Source organism: Phyllobates terribilis, unplaced genomic scaffold (genome assembly GCF_046119375.1).
Source record: "Phyllobates terribilis strain yellow unplaced genomic scaffold, ASM4611937v1 Scaffold_4__5_contigs__length_816908805, whole genome shotgun sequence".
Taxonomy (NCBI): domain Eukaryota; kingdom Metazoa; phylum Chordata; class Amphibia; order Anura; family Dendrobatidae; genus Phyllobates; species Phyllobates terribilis.
In genome coordinates, this window is record NW_027362764.1 from 706,340,506 (window position 1) to 706,362,244 (window position 21,739).

General features: G+C 48.7%; 1 protein-coding gene across 4 annotated transcripts in view; it reads right to left on the reverse strand.

Moving 5' to 3' along the window:
- Positions 1 to 1,619: 1,619 nt before the first annotated feature.
- MTDH (metadherin) overlaps positions 1,620 to 21,739 on the reverse strand; it is a 41,665-nt gene continuing 21,545 nt past the window's right edge. Inside the window, exons 9-12 of one of the 4 annotated variants that reach the window (XM_073679634.1) lie at positions 8,822 to 8,935; positions 6,537 to 6,638; positions 4,474 to 4,630; positions 1,620 to 2,371 (exon numbers count right to left, since the gene is read on the reverse strand). In XM_073679634.1, the coding sequence (XP_073535735.1) occupies positions 2,301 to 2,371; positions 4,474 to 4,630; positions 6,537 to 6,638; positions 8,822 to 8,935 (444 nt within the window). In that variant the 3' untranslated portion in view covers positions 1,620 to 2,300. Of the gene's footprint in view, positions 2,372 to 4,473; positions 4,631 to 6,167; positions 6,204 to 6,536; positions 6,639 to 8,818; positions 8,936 to 21,739 lie in introns of those variants that run through there. The other 3 variants (XM_073679633.1, XM_073679635.1, XM_073679636.1) reach the window with 3 other exon arrangements.

Sequence of the window (21,739 nt, forward strand, 5' to 3'; positions counted from 1 at the left end):
AAAATCTTTACACTATACCTTTCAAGTATAGCACTCCATTGAAGCCTTTTTCATTGCCACTGTAAAATGGATATTGTAAAATAAAAAAAAAAGTGAATTCCATTATGACGATGAGATGAGACACGCTGGATTTGCAAGATTTATTTAAACAAAATCAACTTAGAAATATCACTGAATTAAACAAAACGTTCTGAACATGTAAACGTCTCTGACATGTTCCTGCGACTGGAATTTTCTCTATGCTTAATACATTTGTGTAAAAATTTAGGAATAGTTTTCAAGGGATTAACCCTCCTCCATCCCCACCCCCCAAAAAATTGTCAAAAATATTAAAGTTGATCCATTGCCAATGGTCAGTAAAGGCATTAATACAGCCTGTCCATTCACTGGGTACTAGTGGCATCAACGTGGCACTAAGCACTTCTGGCTTTAGGCCAGACAAAAGGCAGACGTCAAGCTGAATTTTATTAAAAGGAGTCATTCAGGATCAGAAAAAAAAGAAAATGAAAGAAAAAGTCTGATCTTGTTGCAAAAGAATCACCAATAAATTGTGTATGGTATTAAAGGGACTGTTCAAACCAAGCACAAGCATTCGGTGCACCTTTGGCATGGCAGAGCAACTCCGTGCACCTTTCCACCTGCTTCGCACCCATCCCCGCCCTCCTCTGTCTTGATTGACAGCTTTGGCTTTACTGGAGGTAGAGAAGGGCAGTGATAGATAGAAAACAAGGAGGTGGGAAGGTGCACTGAACTGTTTGGTCACACCAAGGGTGCACCAAGTGCCTGTGCTTGGTTTGAACAGTCATTTTGTGTTAACAGGATCCCTTTGCTGGGTTGCATTCAAGTCATTGGGTCTGAGCTGCAATACCAGAGAATCTAGAGACTAAAGTGGACTTGTTTCTTATGTAATCCCATACACCTTCTTTTCCAGAGAATCTTCACCTCTCTGCAAACCATTCCAAAACCAGAAGATCCCACAGATGAGAGATCTTAAAGAAACTGAGGAGGCTTACGATGCTGGACTGTGAGGACCAGATAAGGGTTGATCGGTAGCATTGGTTTCCATTGTATGACCAGGCGTTATAAATATTACATGGCTCTTGTCTTGTAGTTTCAGCTTCTGCATTTGGTAAGGCTATTTACAACGTCCGTCTTACCATGCACAATGTACAGATACAAGTTAGCGGTAAAATTGTAAGAACCGGTGATGAAACCTACACACGTCAACACGATCTGACAGGTTGTAAGCCGAGGGGGCCGGGGGGCGCTACTCTTAGAACTAGGCATGTGTCTTTTTTTTTTTTTTCATTATTATTATCGTATTATAAAAACACTAATTCTGTTCATGAATCCTAAAACACTACGGGTTAAGGCAGTAAAAAAACATTCCTGATTATTGGAGGTCTTGACAACGTCAATTAAAGCTGTCTGAAGCCACCGTGCCCATACACAGAATCCAGTATAGCTCACGGACAAAAATGGCTGCCTTGTCAATTACCAATGGTAGCCCTAGAAATGATACTGCGTTGTTAATCACCAGAGACGTCCATGAAAACATGATTATTAGCCGCGCTATGGCCAGAGTGCAAGTATTACGTTGTATGGGACATTACAGTATGATAGAGAAAAAAAAAAAGACACAAAAAAAAAAAAAAAGAGAAAAACAAACTAAACCTAATACAAAAGAGAAATGGACGATTCTAGTAAAGCCAAGAGGGGGGAAAAAAGAACAGAATAGGAACTGGTCATACATTCACTAGATCACGATTCAGTCTCCTATTCATTGACGGCTCACACACCCCATGATACTCCTGAACGATTCATAACACTACAGGCTGGCACAGAGCTACCGTAAAACAATAGCCACCCATATAAAAAAAAAAGGACGATGGGGGGAGAAGAAAGACAATGAGATTATTTCACAGAATGGCCCTGCATACGTTCCACTCTTACACTCGACAGGGCACAGTATGAATGTAAACAGGTCACCATTTAGTAAATTCAGGAAATTCAAGTCCCTTCTGTATCAAATTAAAAAAATTCTCAGTTGGCAAATACATGATCTTCCGCGCGAGTCCATCGCTGCCGTATGGTTTTGATCTCATCCACGAATATTGAGTTCCTTTCTTATTTTTTTGTGTATTTTTTCTTCCTCCTGCCTGTAGAGAGGTCACGTTGTCAGCAGATACTTTTAAAAATGCGGATTTTTAAAAAATTCTGTACATGTTCACAAATTATTGCATAAACAGCATAATCTTCAAGAGTGTCTGAACATGTTTTTTCCAGTGATGAAAGAAAAATCACGTCTCTCTTCTGGCCTTTTTCTTCTTCTTCACTTGCTTCGGGGATTCCCAACTTTCTTCGGACTTCGCTATAAAAGGTAAAATGCGTATGAATTAGACTCGATAAATCCCACTGAATGACCAGATGCGAGCAGTAATCTCCTTAGATAACATAAGACTTTGCACTTTATTAAGGTCGCGATGAGGCGTGACGCCAGATTTACTGATAGTCGTGCTAAACAATGTCTTAGATTCACACATTGTGTATATGCCACCGATTTTGTGCAATTAAAATCTGCAGCATTTTACAGTACCAGTAAATTGGATGAGTTTTCTCATCCACATGCTGTGTTTTTTAGGTTTGGACTCCGAGCAAAAACTGCCTTTTTTTTTTTAATTCATGGCCTGTCAATTTCAGTTGCGAAACGCACCTTTTTGTTGCAAATTTTACAAACCCATCTCAATGGGGACCCTAAAGGCGCAGGTTACACCGTTGGCCTAACATGGTTTTCTGTGTCTCTGCACAAAAAAAAAAAAAAAAAAAAGCAAAAATAAATGCGGAAAATATGTGTGGATTTTATATACAGCAGGGCTGTGGAGTCGAGTCAGAGCCCATTTTCGTGGAGTCGGTATAAAATGGACCGACTCCGACTCCTAAAATATATAATAAATTGGGTACAGTAGTTCAATGCAGTTTGTGGGGAATATTTTTTTCATAAGAATTTGGGAAAGTTATGAAATGTCCTATAAATGTCTGTCCTATTCCTGATCTAAGGGTCTAGACTTTTAGCGGAGATGAATCTGTGCTACAGTAAATTTATCACTTACATATGAGCCATGTAGGAGGGAGTCGTGGGATCATGGAAACTGAAGAGTAGGAGTTGGAGTTTTGGCTTACCGACTCCACAGCCCTGAATACAGAAATGCTGTGGATTTCAGTTTAGAAATCTACAAGTAAAATCCGCAAAAATGCAAAGTGTGAACCTGCCCTTATATGCCTTGCATCTCATTTATTACGTATTTTTGACACCCTTTCATCAAGGGGGTGTGGCCTATTATAAATTGACAGGCACAATTTGGCATAACCACAGGTGCAGACGAGCGTATTTGTATGATCTGCCAAAACATCCAATGCTAAAAGTTAAAAAAATAAATTGCTGTATGTTTAAGTTTGATCCGATATTGGAATTGCACCCGGCCATGCAAGTCAATGGGTGTGTGGAAAACATCGGACTGCACTCCGATGACATCTGTGTGCAGTCCAATTTCCGCGCACTGGAGACACTTTTTTTCTCCATCTTACCCTCATCCGAGAGAAATGGATCACACTATGATCAGAGCGTGATCTACATAATCGACCCGAATGGCTAGGATGAGAAAATACACGGTCGTCTGCACCTACCCTTAGACTAGTCTGTAGACTTCTACCCCATGATAAAGCTATGGCGAAACATGTGTCGGACGCAAACACCTGAGTTGATGTGGTTTGTTTGATCCAGTCTTATTATGCTTACTGTTTCTTTTTTGTCCCTGTGTGGTCTCTTATGAGGACCCATAAGGAAGGGCTCACCCATTACATGCTTATGAGGGTGACAGTCATTCATGCTATAGTATGCAGCATATTATATGTAGCACTCCTTTTGCCATCACTACCTGTTAGTGGTGACACTGATATTGCAGAATGGAATATATTGGGAACATTTACCATATTTAGGAAAGTCATCTTTCCCCTACTTTGCCATCATCCATTTCATTTGTCCTGTAACACTATATCAATTGCTGTATTTTGGAGCCTTTGAGATATATTTTGAATAACCACCCATTTCTTTATTGATATTCATAAGATCATCTACATGTTTTAAATGTTAATAAAGTTTAGTTTATACATCATTTAAGGTATGTGTAGTCTTTTTAATAGTCTATAGACTTGCCAAAGTGATTTTATGACTGCCTTTCGTCCAACGTTAGACAATGCAAACAGCTGGACAGCTTTACTAAATCAGCCCCATTTTAGAATCTTTAAATAATGTTCCCCAACTCCCTCAATGGTGGAACACAACAAATGTACATGTGCAATTCCTCCAGTTTCTTTCCACACTATAAAAAACATCCCATACTGGCAGATAAAGGGGACTTGATAAGAAATGGACCCTTTAGTGTGAGGCAGGGCATTTATCCGATGCAGCATTACCTTGTGAAGGCGGCGGTGCGCTGTTTTGCTTGGTGACGGCAGCGTTGGGCTCCTGCGGCTGCGGCGCTTGGCCAGGGCTCTTCTCACCCTTATGAATGGCAGATGCAGGAGCCTCAGTAAGTACAGCATGCAGACGCTTCTCCTGTACACCGTGTTTCTAGAATACAATTTTAGCAATTACATAACCTTATAAGCAAACAATATTGCAGCACTAGCCAGAGATGGTGTGAATTGATTCACAGGGGACGGTCCAGTGGCCACACATCAGTAATCTGTGGCTGCCGGACTGGGGCCCAGTGAACGCCCCCTAACCTGACGGCATTTCGACTCTTTATTTCGATTAAGCAGCGTCACCAATGCCGCATGACGGATAATCAAATGAAGAGCCGCGGATGCTGGGTGGTTGGATGCGGTTTGCTGAGCTGGTCCTGTGAATTCATTTGCACCAATTCTAGCATTAAACACTTCTTTTCGAGACTGTTCTGTTATCCTGGCAATTTGCATAGAGGTGAATCATTAACCCATTAAGATGCTCACCTTGTCTCCATTTTTCCACAGCTCCTCTACAAGTTGCTAGCTTATTAATGGAGTGGGAGGGCAGACGCTGGTGAGGGACCCCACCAGGCAACACGCCATTAACATAACACCGTGATGGCATTATTCACACTACGATTTCACTCTCCTTAATACTGGAGGGATGGGGTACAGCCAGAATAGGGTCAAAGGCTTTTAGCTGCTATAGCAATTCTGACGGACACATATAGCTATTCAGACCTGATATCATGTGCAAAATAACTCTTGCTTTAAGGCATGGAAACCATGAGACATTTGTTACATAATAAATTGATTGAATGATTTCAGCCAGGTACGTTTTGAGAAAAAATACTTTAATCCCTTTACGATCCTGGGATTTTCAGTTTTTGCATTTTAGTTTTTTGCTCCTCTTGTTCCCAGAGCCATAGAGCGGCGATACCAAATATGTGTATGTGGGGTATTTTTTATTAGTTTATTTTGAATGGGGCAAAAGGGGGGTGATTTAAACGTTTATATTTTTTTAATATTTTCAAAAACTTTTTTTAATTTTTTTTTTTACACTTTTTGCTTGCTTCTATAATCTCCATAGGAGACTAGAAGCAGCACTTGTCGGATCGCCTCTGCTACATAGAGGTGATGAGCAGATCACCTCTATGTAGCAGAAATGCTCCGCTATGAGCGCCACCTAGTGGTTGGCGCTCATAGCGATCTTTACACGACAACCACTGGGGTCTGCTGCAGACCCAGGGTTGTCATGCCCACCCATCAGTGACCCGCGATCACGTGACGGGGTCACCGATGGGCGGGGTAAGGGACGCGTTTCAGGCGCGGCGCTGTTAAAGGCAGGGAGGGGAAAGCCTGCCGGGGCGCAGGGGCAGGGAGGGGAAAGCCTGCCAGGGCGGAGACAGTTTGACTAGTCTCCCGGTGGCTTTTAAAGTATATTTTTCTCTGAAGATTACAAACATACACGGCTAAAATCATACAGCCAGTGCCTTATAAATGCTGCCTTTGGTCCTCTGTAAAATGGTTGTCCAGACACTTTTAATAAAAGAAATACACATTATAAAATAATAATACTTACTGTACAGATCCCTCACCGTTCCTGCTCCAATACATCACCGCTGTGGCCAATTATTGGCTGCTGCGGTCACAAGCCAGTCTGGAGGAAACAGGAACTACGGAGCCCGGCTGGGAACCTGGGCAGCATTGGAACAGGAGCAGCAAGGGATCAGTAAGGTGAAGTATTAATCATTTTATTACTTTACAACTCTCTTGGAGAATTTTAGAAAAACGTTCAGGGAAAAACAACAGCTTCAAGCATGTATACAAAAAAATTAAAGCAAGAGAGAGAACACCATTAAAAGTAAAGCAAATGAAAAACAAAATGGTTTTGTACTTACATTACACTTAAAACTCATACAAGACAATACAAAATAGGAACTACACAAACTAACAATCCTATGGCGTAAAATGCGCCGTATTTCATATCTATGTAAAGTTGTAGCTCTGAATTTAACACTTGGACATACCTCTTTCAGTTCATTATTTTTCACAACTACTGTGGGGATTACAGGAGTGGGGGCAGAATCCTTTTTGTAGTCCTCTCCAGTGTCCTTTGTGCTTTCGGCTTCCTGAATGGAAAACACATGATAAAATGTCACCACATAGTTAATTTCCCCAAAATTGAGTATGGTAAGGGCGAGAAGACTAAGTTACATTGCTCTCAGACACAGCATTAGGGGAATGAAAGCCCATCTACAAGAGGTGGATGGGGAGATAAAACATTCAAGTAATGGAATGAATGATGCCCTGTGCATTTTGGATATTAGGCAGTCACCCCACAGGGGGGGATTATGGTAATTTAGCACAGAGGCGGCGATTCAGGGGAATAGTAAGCAGATAGGAGGGGTTTGCTTGGTGTCCCCCCGGACACCAAGCCTCTGGAAAACACTTTATAAAAGCAGATTTCTCTGCAATCAGACCTCTGCTATGGGCCATACAGATAAGTATAGATTTACTTTTCTATACCCTGTATGGCCCATAGTAGAGGTCTGATATCTCCCAGGGGGTGACAGATTCCCTTTAAAAGGGCTGTCTGAATCCTAGTAATCATTGTAAGTACTAAGCAAACAAGTAGATTGCATTATGTAAAGGAAGTTTGTATTAACCCCTTAAGCTCCGGAGCATTTTTCGTTTTTGCATTTTCGTTTTTGCTCCCCTTGTTCCCAGAGCCATAGCGTTTTTATTTTTTGGTCAATATGGCCATGTGAGGGCTTATTTTTTGCGGAACGAGTTGTACTTTTTAACGCCATTACTAGTTTTACCATATCCTGTACGGGAAAACGGGAAAAAAATTCCAAGTGCGGTAAAATTGCAAAAAAAAGTGCAATAGCACAGTTGTTTGTTTATTTTTTTTACCACGTTCACTGAATGCTAAAACTGACCTGCCCTTCTTATTCTACAGGTCATTACGAGTTCATAGACACCAAACATGTATAGGTTCTTTTATATTTAAGTGGTGAAAAAAAATTCCAAAATTTGGTAAAAAAAATAAATAAAAAAATAGCGCCATTTTCTAAGACCCGTAGCGTCTCCATTTTTCGTGATCTTGGGCTGGTTGATGGCTTATTTTTTGCGTGCCGGGCTGACGTTTTTATTGATAACATTTGGGGTAGATCCGATGTTTTGATCGCCCGTTATTGCATTTTATTGCAATTTTGCGGCGACCAAAAAACGTAATTCTGGCGTTTAGAATTTTTTTCTCGTTACGACGTTTACCGATCGGATTAATTCTTTTTTTATATTGATAGATCGGGCGATTCTGAACGCGGCGACACCAAATGTGCATGTGTTTTTTTTTTTTTTATATATATATTTTATTTTGAATGGGGCGAAAGGGGGGTGATTTAAACTTTTATATTTTTTTTATATTTTTAAAAACTTTTTTTTTTTACTTTTTGCATGCTTTTATAGTCTCCATAGGAGACTAGAAGCAGCAACTATCCGATCGCCTCTGCTACATACAGGGGACGAGCAGGTCCCCTGCATGCAGCAGAAATGGTCCTGTGCTATGAGTGCCGACCACTAGGTGGTGCTCATAGCGACAAGATCATGACAACCACAGGCGTCTGCTGCAGACCCTGGGTTGTCATGCACGCCCATCGGCGACCCGCGATCACGTGACGGGGTCGCCGGTGGGCGGGGCTTATGACACGCTACCCGGAAGCGCGCGTTAAATGCTGCTGTCGGAGGTTGACAGCGGCATCTAACATGTTAACAGCCGCGGGTGGATCGCGATTCCACCTGCGGCTGTTGGGGGCACATGTCAGCTGTAAGAATCAGCTGACATGTGCTCCGTTCAGTGAGGGCTCAGCGCAGCAGCCCTCACTGAACGGGCAGTACGCAAATATGCGTACTAATACGTCCCCGGTAAGTAAGGGGTTAAAGATGTCCAGCCCAATAAAACTGAAATCTTTAAAATGGTATAAAATTACAGAATAATACCAAACACGTCCCTGTTGCCGCTGACTAGTCCCCTGAAGCCCATCATCAGCTGTAGAAGACACCACCGAGGTCCACGCTGAAACCTCATTACTGGGCATCAAGATAGACACTAGTGAGGACTCGGACTGAATACTGCCCACCTTTCTGATTCCCTGCCCACACCCATTATCTTTTATCATTCTATACAGTTTTGTCCAGCTGGACATTCCCTTTTAGAAGGCGAGGAAGAAATCAGAACATCTACAGGTTTAGTCCAGGGCAGAATAAAGAGTCTACGGAGCTGAGAAATCCCAGAGCACCGCACTGCTACCTGTGTGGGAGAGTCTTCTCCTTGCTTCTTCTTCTTTTTCTTCTTCTTCTTAGCTTTGCTGCCAGCAGACGTTTGAGCAGACTGTTCGTCCTTTTCTTTATCATCATCGGAAACCTGCGACACAAAAACACATGAGGTAACAGAATGCTCTACAGCAGGGGTGGGCAATTCATTTTCCCGCTGGGCCTCATGAGAGACCGTGACTGTTGAGGAGGCCGAATCAATAGGCTAAAAATTCTGCTCCATATTAATAATGACATTATATTTTATATTCATTGTATCACTTAAGAATGAGTAGAATTAAGTATGCTAACACAGGAGTCTCGCCCCCTCATATACAGTAAGAGCCCCCTTGACACAGGAGTCTCGCCCCCTCGTATACAGTAAGAGCCCCCTTGACACAGGAGTCTCTCCCCCTCATATACAGTAAGAGCCCCCTTGACAAAGGAGTCTCGCCCCCTCATATACAGTAACAGCCCCCTTGACACAGGAGTCTCGCCCCCTCGTATACAGTAAGAGCTCCCTTGACACAGGAGTCTCGCCCCCTCGTATACAGTAAGAGCTCCCTTGACACAGGAGTCTCGCCCCCTCATATACAGTATGAGCCCCCTTGACACAGGAGTCTCGCCCCCTCATATACAGTATGAGCTCCCTTGACACAGGTGTCTCGCCCCCTCGTATACAGTAAGAGCTCCCTTGACACAGGAGTCTCGCCCCCTCGTATACAGTAAGAGCTCCCTTGACACAGGAGTCTCGCCCCCTCATATACAGTATGAGCTCCCTTGACACCGGTGTCTCGCCCCCTCATATACAGTAAGAGCTCCCTTGACACAGGAGTCTCGCCCCCTCATATACAGTATGAGCCCCCTTGACACAGGAGTCTCGCCCCCTCATATACAGTATGAGCCCCCTTGACACAGGTGTCTCGCCCCCTCATATACAGTAAGAGCTCCCTTGACACAGGAGTCTCGCCCCCTCGTATACAGTAAGAGCCCCCTTGACACAGGAGTCTCGCCCCCTCGTATACAGTAAGAGCCCCCTTGACACAGGAGTCTCGCCCCCTCGTATACAGTAAGAGCCCCCTTGACACAGGAGTCTCGCCCCCTCGTATACAGTAAGAGCCCCCTTGACACAGGAGTCTCGCCCCCTCATATACAGTAAGAGCCCCCTTGACACAGGAGTCTCGCCCCCTCATATACAGTAAGAGCCCCCTTGACACAGGAGTCTCGCCCCCTCGTATACAGTAAGAGCCCCCTTGACACAGGAGTCTCGCCCCCTCGTATACAGTAAGCTCCCTTGACACAGGTGTCTCGCCCCCTCGTATACAGTAAAAGCTCCCTTGACACAGGTGTCTCGCCCCCTCGTATACAGTAAGAGCCCCCTTGACACAGGTGTCTCGCCCCCTCATATACAGTAAGAGCCCCCTTGACACAGGTGTCTCGCCCCCTCATATACAGTAAGAGCCCCCTTGACACAGGTGTCTCGCCCCCTCATATACAGTAAGAGCCCCCTTGACACAGGTGTCTCGCCCCCTCATATACAGTAAGAGCCCCCTTGACACAGGTGTCTCGCCCCCTCATATACAGTAAGAGCTCCCTTGACACAGGTGTCTCGCCCCCTCATATACAGTAAGAGCCCCCTTGACACAGGTGTCTCGCCCCCTCATATACAGTAAGAGCCCCCTTGACACAGGTGTCTCGCCCCCTCATATACAGTAAGAGCCCCCTTGACACAGGTGTCTCGCCCCCTCATATACAGTAAGAGCCCCCTTGACACAGGTGTCTCGCCCCCTCATATACAGTAAGAGCCCCCTTGACACAGGTGTCTCGCCCCCTCATATACAGTAAGAGCTCCCTTGACACAGGTGTCTCGCCCCCTCATATACAGTAAGAGCCCCCTTGACACAGGTGTCTCGCCCCCTCGTATACAGTAAGAGCCCCCTTGACACAGGTGTCTCGCCCCCTCGTATACAGTAAGAGCCCCCTTGACACAGGTGTCTCGCCCCCTCATATACAGTAAGAGCCCCCTTGACACAGGTGTCTCGCCCCCTCATATACAGTAAGAGCCCCCTTGACACAGGTGTCTCGCCCCCTCATATACAGTAAGAGCTCCCTTGACACAGGTGTCTCGCCCCCTCATATACAGTAAGAGCCCCCTTGACACAGGTGTCTCGCCCCCTCGTATACATTAAGAGCCCCCTTGACACAGGTGTCTCGCCCCCTCGTATACAGTAAGCTCCCTTGACACAGGTGTCTCGCCCCCTCGTATACAGTAAGAGCTCCCTTGACACAGGTGTCTCGCCCCCTCATATACAGTAAGAGCCCCCTTGACACAGGTGTCTCGCCCCCTCATATACAGTAAGAGCCCCCTTGACACAGGTGTCTCGCCCCCTCATATACAGTAAGAGCCCCCTTGACACAGGTGTCTCGCCCCCTCATATACAGTAAGAGCCCCCTTGACACAGGTGTCTCGCCCCCTCATATACAGTAAGAGCCCCCTTGACACAGGTGTCTCGCCCCCTCATATACAGTAAGAGCCCCCTTGACACAGGTGTCTCGCCCCCTCATATACAGTAAGAGCCCCCTTGACACAGGTGTCTCGCCCCCTCATATACAGTAAGAGCCCCCTTGACACAGGTGTCTCGCCCCCTCATATACAGTAAGAGCTCCCTTGACACAGGTGTCTCGCCCCCTCATATACAGTAAGAGCCCCCTTGACACAGGTGTCTCGCCCCCTCATATACAGTAAGAGCCCCCTTGACACAGGTGTCTCGCCCCCTCATATACAGTAAGAGCCCCCTTGACACAGGTGTCTCGCCCCCTCGTATACAGTAAGAGCCCCCTTGACACAGGTGTCTCGCCCCCTCGTATACAGTAAGAGCCCCCTTGACACAGGTGTCTCGCCCCCTCGTATACAGTAAGAGCTCCCTTGACACAGGTGTCTCGCCCCCTCGTATACAGTAAGAGCCCCCTTGACACAGGAGTCTCGCCCCCTCGTATACAGTAAGCTCCCGTGACACAGGTGTCTCGCCCCCTCATATACAGTAAGAGCCCCCTTGACACAGGTGTCTCGCCCCCTCATATACAGTAAGAGCCCCCTTGACACAGGTGTCTCGCCCCCTCATATACAGTAAGAGCCCCCTTGACACAGGTGTCTCGCCCCCTCATATACAGTAAGAGCCCCCTTGACACAGGTGTCTCGCCCCCTCATATACAGTAAGAGCCCCCTTGACACAGGTGTCTCACCCCCTCATATACAGTAAGAGCTCCCTTGACACAGGTGTCTCGCCCCCTCGTATACAGTAAGAGCCCCCTTGACACAGGTGTCTCGCCCCCTCGTATACAGTAAGAGCCCCCTTGACACAGGAGTCTCGCCCCCTCGTATACAGTAAGCTCCCTTGACACAGGTGTCTCGCCCCCTCATATACAGTAAGAGCTCCCTTGACACAGGTGTCTCGCCCCCTCGTATACAGTAAGAGCCCCCTTGACACAGGTGTCTCGCCCCCTCGTATACAGTAAGAGCCCCCTTGACACAGGTGTCTCGCCCCCTCGTATACAGTAAGAGCCCCCTTGACACAGGTGTCTCGCCCCCTCGTATACAGTAAGAGCCCCCTTGACACAGGTGTCTCGCCCCCTCATATACAGTAAGAGCCCCCTTGACACAGGTGTCTCGCCCCCTCATATACAGTAAGAGCTCCCTTGACACAGGTGTCTCGCCCCCTCATATACAGTAAGAGCTCCCTTGACACAGGTGTCTCGCCCCCTCATATACATTAAGAGCCCCCTTGACACAGGTGTCTCGCCCCCTCATATACATTAAGAGCCCCCTTGACACAGGTGTCTCGCCCCCTCATAAACAGTAAGAGCCCCCTTGACACAGGTGTCTCGCCCCCTCATATACAGTAAGAGCCCCCTTGACACAGGTGTCTCGCCCCCTCATATACAGTAAGAGCTCCCTTGACACAGGTGTCTCGCCCCCTCATATACAGTAAGAGCTCCCTTGACACAGGTGTCTCGCCCCCTCATATACAGTAAGAGCCCCCTTGACACAGGAGTCTCGCCCCCTCATATACAGTAAGAGCTCCCTTGACACAGGTGTCTCGCCCCCTCATATACAGTAAGAGCCCCCTTGACACAGGAGTCTCGCCCCCTCATATACAGTAAGAGCCCCTTGACACAGGTGTCTCACCCCCTCATATACAGTAAGAGCTCCCTTGACAGGTGTCTCGCCCTCTCATATACAGTAAGAGCCCCCTTGACACAGGTGTCTCGCCCCCTCATATACAGTAAGAGCCCCCTTGACACAGGTGTCTCGCCCCCTCATATACAGTAGGAGCCCCCTTGACACAGGTGTCTCGCCCCCTCATATACAGTAAGAGCCCCCTTGACACAGGTGTCTCGCCCCCTCATATACAGTAAGAGCCCCCTTGACACAGGTGTCTCGCCCCCTCATATACAGTAAGAGCCCCCTTGACACCGGTGTCTCACCCCCTCATATACAGTAAGAGCTCCCTTGACACAGGTGTCTCACTCCCTCATATACAGTAAGAGCCCCCTTGACACAGGAGTCTCACTCCCTCATATACAGTAAGAGCCCCCTTGACACAGGAGTCTCGCCCCCTCATATACAGTAAGAGCCCCCTTGACACAGGAGTCTCGCCCCCTCGTATACAGTAAGCTCCCTTGACACAGGTGTCTCGCCCCCTCATATACAGTAAGAGCTCCCTTGACACAGGTGTCTCGCCCCCTCATATACAGTAAGAGCCCCCTTGACACAGGTGTCTCGCCCCCTCATATACAGTAAGAGCCCCCTTGACACAGGTGTCTCGCCCCCTCATATACAGTAAGAGCCCCCTTGACACAGGTGTCTCGCCCCCTCATATACAGTAAGAGCTCCCTTGACACAGGTGTCTCGCCCCCTCATATACAGTAAGAGCCCCCTTGACACAGGTGTCTCGCCCCCTCGTATACATTAAGAGCCCCCTTGACACAGGTGTCTCGCCCCCTCGTATACAGTAAGCTCCCTTGACACAGGTGTCTCGCCCCCTCGTATACAGTAAGAGCTCCCTTGACACAGGTGTCTCGCCCCCTCATATACAGTAAGAGCCCCCTTGACACAGGTGTCTCGCCCCCTCATATACAGTAAGAGCCCCCTTGACACAGGTGTCTCGCCCCCTCATATACAGTAAGAGCCCCCTTGACACAGGTGTCTCGCCCCCTCATATACAGTAAGAGCCCCCTTGACACAGGTGTCTCGCCCCCTCATATACAGTAAGAGCCCCCTTGACACAGGTGTCTCGCCCCCTCATATACAGTAAGAGCCCCCTTGACACAGGTGTCTCGCCCCCTCATATACAGTAAGAGCCCCCTTGACACAGGTGTCTCGCCCCCTCATATACAGTAAGAGCTCCCTTGACACAGGTGTCTCGCCCCCTCATATACAGTAAGAGCTCCCTTGACACAGGTGTCTCGCCCCCTCATATACAGTAAGAGCCCCCTTGACACAGGTGTCTCGCCCCCTCATATACAGTAAGAGCCCCCTTGACACAGGTGTCTCGCCCCCTCATATACAGTAAGAGCCCCCTTGACACAGGTGTCTCGCCCCCTCATATACAGTAAGAGCCCCCTTGACACAGGTGTCTCGCCCCCTCATATACAGTAAGAGCCCCCTTGACACAGGTGTCTCGCCCCCTCGTATACAGTAAGAGCTCCCTTGACACAGGTGTCTCGCCCCCTCGTATACAGTAAGAGCCCCCTTGACACAGGAGTCTCGCCCCCTCGTATACAGTAAGCTCCCTTGACACAGGTGTCTCGCCCCCTCATATACAGTCATGGCCAAAAGTTTTGAGAATGACACCAAAATTCGATTTTCACATGATCTGCTGGCCTCTGGTTTTTATTAGTGTTTGTCTGATGTTTACATCACATACAGAAATATAATTGCAATCATATTATGAGTATCAATAGGTTATATTGACAGTTAGAATGAGCTAATGCAGCAAGTCAATATTTGCAGTGTTGCCCCTTCTTCTTCAAGACCTCTGTAATTCTCCCTGGCATGCTCTCAATCAACTTTTGGACCAAATCCTGACTGATAGCAGTCCATTCTTGCATAATCAATGCTTGCATTTTGCCAGAATTTGTTGGTTTTTGTTTGTCCACCCATCTCTTGATGATTGACCTCAAGTTCTCAATGGGATTAAGATCTGGGGAGTTTCCAGGCCATGGACCCAAAATCTCTATGTTTTGTTCCATGAGCCATTTAGTTATCACCTTTGCTTTATGGCAAGGTGCTCCATCATGCTGGAAAAGGCATTGTTGGGCGCCAAACTGCTCTTGGATGGTTGGGAGAAGTTGCTCTTGGAGGACATTCTGGTACCATTCTTTATTCATGGCTGTGTTTTTAGGCAAGACTGTGAGTGAGCCGATTCCCTTGGCTGAGAAGCAACCCCACACATGAATGGTTTCAGGATGCTTTACAGTTGGCATGAGACAAGACTGGTGGTAGCGCTCACCTCTTCTTCTCCGAATAAGCTGTTTTCCAGATGTCCCAAACAATCGAAAAGGGGATTCATCAGAGAAAATGACTTTGCCCCAGTCCTCAGCAGTCCACTCCCTGTACCTTTTGCAGAATATCAGTCGATCCCTGATGTTTTTTCTGGAGAGAAGTGGCTTCTTTGCTGCCCTCCTTGAAACCAGCCCTTGCTCAAAGTGTCTCCGCCTCACAGTGCGTGCAGAAGCACTCACACCAGCCTGCTGCCATTCCTGAGCAAGCTCGGCACTGCTGGTAGTCCGATCCCGCAGCTGAAACAGTTTTAAGATACGGTCTTGGCACTTGCTGGTCTTTCTTGGGCGCCCTGGAGCCTTTTTGACAACAATGGAAGCTCTCTCCTTGAAGTTCTTGATGATGCGATAGATTGTTGACTGAGGTGCAATCTTTGTAGCTGCGATACTCTTCCCTGTTAGGCCATTTTTGTGCAGTGCAATGATGGCTGCACGTGTTTCTTTAGAGATAACCATGGTTAACTGAAGAGAAACAATGATACCAAGAACCAGCCTCCTTTTAAAGTGTCCAGTGATGTCATTCTTACTTAATCATGACTGATTGATCGCCAGCCCTGTCCTCATTAACACCCACACCTGTGTGAATGGATCAATCACTAAAACAATGTTAGCTGCTCCTTTTAAAGCAGGACTGCAATGAGGTTGAAATGTGTTTTGGGGGTTAAAGTTCATTTTCTGGACAAATATTGACTTTGCAATAATTGCTGTTAAGCTGATCACTCTTTGACATTCAGGAGTATATGCAAATTGCCATTACAAAAAATGAAGCAGTAAACTTTGGAAAAACTACTATTTGTCTCATTCTCAATACTTTTGGCCATGACTGTACAGTAAGAGCCCCCTTGACACAGGTGTCTCGCCCCCTCATATACAGTAAGAGCCCCCTTGACACAGGTGTCTCGCCCCCTCGTATACAGTAAGAGCCCCCTTGACACAGGTGTCTCGCCCCCTCGTATACAGTAAGAGCCCCCTTGACACAGGTGTCTCGCCCCCTCATATACAGTAAGAGCCCCCTTGACACAGGTGTCTCGCCCCCTCGTATACAGTAAGAGCCCCCTTGACACAGGTGTCTCGCCCCCTCGTATACAGTAAGAGCCCCCTTGACACAGGAGTCTCGCCCCCTCGTATACAGTAAGCTCCCTTGACACAGGTGTCTCGCCCCCTCGTATACAGTAAGAGCTCCCTTGACACAGGTGTCTCGCCCCCTCGTATACAGTAAGAGCCCCCTTGACACAGGTGTCTCGCCCCCTCGTATACAGTAAGAGCCCCCTTGACACAGGTGTCTCGCCCCCTCGTATACAGTAAGAGCCCCCTTGACACAGGTGTCTCGCCCCCTCGTATACAGTAAGAGCCCCCTTGACACAGGTGTCTCGCCCCCTCATATACAGTAAGAGCCCCCTTGACACAGGTGTCTCGCCCCCTCATATACAGTAAGAGCTCCCTTGACACAGGTGTCTCGCCCCCTCATATACAGTAAGAGCTCCCTTGACACAGGTGTCTCGCCCCCTCATATACATTAAGAGCCCCCTTGACACAGGTGTCTCGCCCCCTCATAAACAGTAAGAGCCCCCTTGACACAGGTGTCTCGCCCCCTCATATACAGTAAGAGCCCCCTTGACACAGGTGTCTCGCCCCCTCATATACAGTAAGAGCTCCCTTGACACAGGTGTCTCGCCCCCTCATATACAGTAAGAGCTCCCTTAACACAGGTGTCTCGCCCCCTCATATACAGTAAGAGCCCCCTTGACACAGGAGTCTCGCCCCCTCATATACAGTAAGAGCTCCCTTGACACAGGTGTCTCGCCCCCTCATATACAGTAAGAGCCCCCTTGACACAGGAGTCTCGCCCCCTCATATACAGTAAGAGCCCCTTGACACAGGTGTCTCGCCCTCTCATATACAGTAAGAGCCCCCTTGACACAGGTGTCTCGCCCCCTCATATACAGTAAGAGCCCCCTTGACACAGGTGTCTCGCCCCCTCATATACAGTAAGAGCCCCCTTGACACAGGTGTCTCGCCCCCTCATATACAGTAGGAGCCCCCTTGACACAGGTGTCTCGCCCCCTCATATACAGTAAGAGCCCCCTTGACACAGGTGTCTCGCCCCCTCATATACAGTAAGAGCCCCCTTGACACAGGTGTCTCGCCCCCTCATATACAGTAAGAGCCCCCTTGACACCGGTGTCTCACCCCCTCATATACAGTAAGAGCTCCCTTGACACAGGTGTCTCACTCCCTCATATACAGTAAGAGCCCCCTTGACACAGGAGTCTCACTCCCTCATATACAGTAAGAGCCCCCTTGACACAGGAGTCTCGCCCCCTCATATACAGTAAGAGCCCCCTTGACACAGGAGTCTCGCCCCCTCGTATACAGTAAGCTCCCTTGACACAGGTGTCTCGCCCCCTCATATACAGTAAGAGCTCCCTTGACACAGGTGTCTCGCCCCCTCATATACAGTAAGAGCCCCCTTGACACAGGTGTCTCGCCCCCTCATATACAGTAAGAGCCCCCTTGACACAGGTGTCTCGCCCCCTCATATACAGTAAGAGCCCCCTTGACACAGGTGTCTCGCCCCCTCATATACAGTAAGAGCCCCCTTGACACAGGTGTCTCGCCCCCTCATATACAGTAAGAGCCCCCTTGACACAGGTGTCTCACCCCCTCATATACAGTAAGAGCCGCCTTGACACAGGTGTCTCACCCCCTCATATACAGTAAGAGCTCCCTTGACACAGGTGTCTCACCCCCTCATATACAGTAAGAGCCCCCTTGACACAGGTGTCTCGCCCCCTCATATACAGTAAGAGCCCCCTTGACACAGGTGTCTCGCCCCCTCATATACAGTAAGAGCCCCCTTGACACAGGTGTCTCGCCCCCTCATATACAGTAAGAGCCCCCTTGACACAGGTGTCTCGCCCCCTCATATACAGTAAGAGCTCCCTTGACACAGGTGTCTCGCCCCCTCATATACAGTAAGAGCCCCCTTGACACAGGTGTCTCGCCCCCTCATATACAGTAAGAGCCCCCTTGACACAGGTGTCTCGCCCCCTCATATACAGTAAGAGCCCCCTTGACACAGGTGTCTCGCCCCCTCATATACAGTAAGAGCTCCCTTGACACAGGTGTCTCGCCCCCTCATATACAGTAAGAGCTCCCTTGACATAGGTGTCTCACCCCCTCATATACAGTAAGAGCCCCCTTGACACAGGAGTCTCGCCCCCTCATATACAGTAAGAGCCCCCTTGACACAGGAGTCTCACCCCCTCATATACAGTAAGAGCCCCCTTGACACAGGAGTCTCACCCCCTCATATACAGTAAGAGCCCCCTTGACACAGGAGTCTCGCCCCCTCGTATACAGTAAGAGCCCCCTTGACACAGGAGTCTCGCCCCCTCGTATACAGTAAGCTCCCTTGACACAGGTGTCTCGCCCCCTCATATACAGTAAGAGCTCCCTTGACACAGGTGTCTCGCCCCCTCATATACAGTAAGAGCCCCCTTGACACAGGTGTCTCGCCCCCTCATATACAGTAAGAGCCCCCTTGACACAGGTGTCTCACCCCCTCATATACAGTAAGAGCCCCCTTGACACAGGTGTCTCGCCCCCTCATATACAGTAAGAGCCCCCTTGACACAGGTGTCTCGCCCCCTCATATACAGTAAGAGCCCCCTTGACACAGGTGTCTCGCCCCCTCATATACAGTAAGAGCCCCCTTGACACAGGTGTCTCACCCCCTCATATACAGTAAGAGCCCCCTTGACACAGGTGTCTCACCCCCTCATATACAGTAAGAGCTCCCTTGACACAGGTGTCTCACCCCCTCATATACAGTAAGAGCCCCCTTGACACAGGTGTCTCGCCCCCTCATATACATTAAGAGCCCCCTTGACACAGGTGTCTCGCCCCCTCATATACAGTAAGAGCCCCCTTGACACAGGTGTCTCGCCCCCTCATATACAGTAAGAGCCCCCTTGACACAGGTGTCTCGCCCCCTCATATACAGTAAGAGCCCCCTTGACACCGGTGTCTCACCCCCTCATATACAGTAAGAGCTCCCTTGACACAGGTGTCTCACTCCCTCATATACAGTAAGAGCCCCCTTGACACAGGAGTCTCACTCCCTCATATACAGTAAGAGCCCCCTTGACACAGGAGTCTCGCCCCCTCATATACAGTAAGAGCCCCCTTGACACAGGAGTCTCGCCCCCTCGTATACAGTAAGCTCCCTTGACAGGTGTCTCGCCCCCTCATATACAGTAAGAGCTCCCTTGACACAGGTGTCTCGCCCCCTCATATACAGTAAGAGCCCCCTTGACACAGGTGTCTCGCCCCCTCATATACAGTAAGAGCCCCCTTGACACAGGTGTCTCGCCCCCTCATATACAGTAAGAGCCCCCTTGACACAGGTGTCTCACCCCCTCATATACAGTAAGAGCCCCCTTGACACAGGTGTCTCGCCCCCTCATATACAGTAAGAGCCCCCTTGACACAGGTGTCTCACCCCCTCATATACAGTAAGAGCCCCCTTGACACAGGTGTCTCGCCCCCTCATATACAGTAAGAGCCCCCTTGACACAGGTGTCTCGCCCCCTCATATACATTAAGAGCCCCCTTGACACAGGTGTCTCGCCCCCTCATATACAGTAAGAGCCCCCTTGACACAGGTGTCTCGCCCCCTCATATACAGTAAGAGCCCCCTTGACACAGGTGTCTCGCCCCCTCATATACAGTAAGAGCCCCCTTGACACAGGTGTCTCGCCCCCTCATATACAGTAAGAGCCCCCTTGACACAGGTGTCTCACCCCCTCATATACAGTAAGAGCCCCCTTGACACAGGTGTCTCGCCCCCTCATATACAGTAAGAGCCCCCTTGACACAGGTGTCTCGCCCCCTCATATACAGTAAGAGCCCCCTTGACACAGGTGTCTCGCCCCCTCATATACAGTAAGAGCTCCCTTGACACAGGTGTCTCGCCCCCTCATATACAGTAAGAGCCCCCTTGACACAGGTGTCTCGCCTCCTCATATACAGTAAGAGCCCCCTTGACACAGGTGTCTCGCCCCCTCATATACAGTAAGAGCCCCCTTGACACAGGTGTCTCGCCCCCTCATATACAGTAAGAGCTCCCTTGACACAGGTGTCTCGCCCCCTCATATACAGTAAGAGCTCCCTTGACATAGGTGTCTCACCCCCTCATATACAGTAAGAGCCCCCTTGACACAGGAGTCTCGCCCCCTCATATACAGTAAGAGCCCCCTTGACACAGGAGTCTCACCCCCTCATATACAGTAAGAGCCCCCTTGACACAGGAGTCTCACCCCCTCATATACAGTAAGAGCCCCCTTGACACAGGAGTCTCGCCCCCTCATATACAGTAAGAGCCCCCTTGACACAGGAGTCTCGCCCCCTCGTATACAGTAAGCTCCCTTGACACAGGTGTCTCGCCCCCTCATATACAGTAAGAGCTCCCTTGACACAGGTGTCTCGCCCCCTCATATACAGTAAGAGCCCCCTTGACACAGGTGTCTCGCCCCCTCATATACAGTAAGAGCCCCCTTGACACAGGTGTCTCACCCCCTCATATACAGTAAGAGCCCCCTTGACACAGGTGTCTCACCCCCTCATATACAGTAAGAGCCCCCTTGACACAGGTGTCTCGCCCCCTCATATACAGTAAGAGCCCCCTTGACACAGGTGTCTCACCCCCTCATATACAGTAAGAGCCCCCTTGACACAGGTGTCTCACCCCCTCATATACAGTAAGAGCTCCCTTGACACAGGTGTCTCACCCCCTCATATACAGTAAGAGCCCCCTTGACACAGGTGTCTCGCCCCCTCATATACATTAAGAGCCCCCTTGACACAGGTGTCTCGCCCCCTCATATACAGTAAGAGCCCCCTTGACACAGGTGTCTCGCCCCCTCATATACAGTAAGAGCCCCCTTGACACAGGTGTCTCGCCCCCTCATATACAGTAAGAGCTCCCTTGACACAGGTGTCTCGCCCCCTCATATACAGTAAGAGCTCCCTTGACACAGGTGTCTCGCCCCCTCATATACAGTAAGAGCCCCCTTGACACAGGTGTCTCGCCCCCTCATATACAGTAAGAGCCCCCTTGACACAGGTGTCTCGCCCCCTCATATACAGTAAGAGCCCCCTTGACACAGGTGTCTCGCCCCCTCATATACAGTAAGAGCTCCCTTGACACAGGTGTCTCGCCCCCTCATATACAGTAAGAGCTCCCTTGACATAGGTGTCTCACCCCCTCATATACAGTAAGAGCCCCCTTGACACAGGAGTCTCGCCCCCTCATATACAGTAAGAGCTCCCTTGACACAGGTGTCTCGCCCCC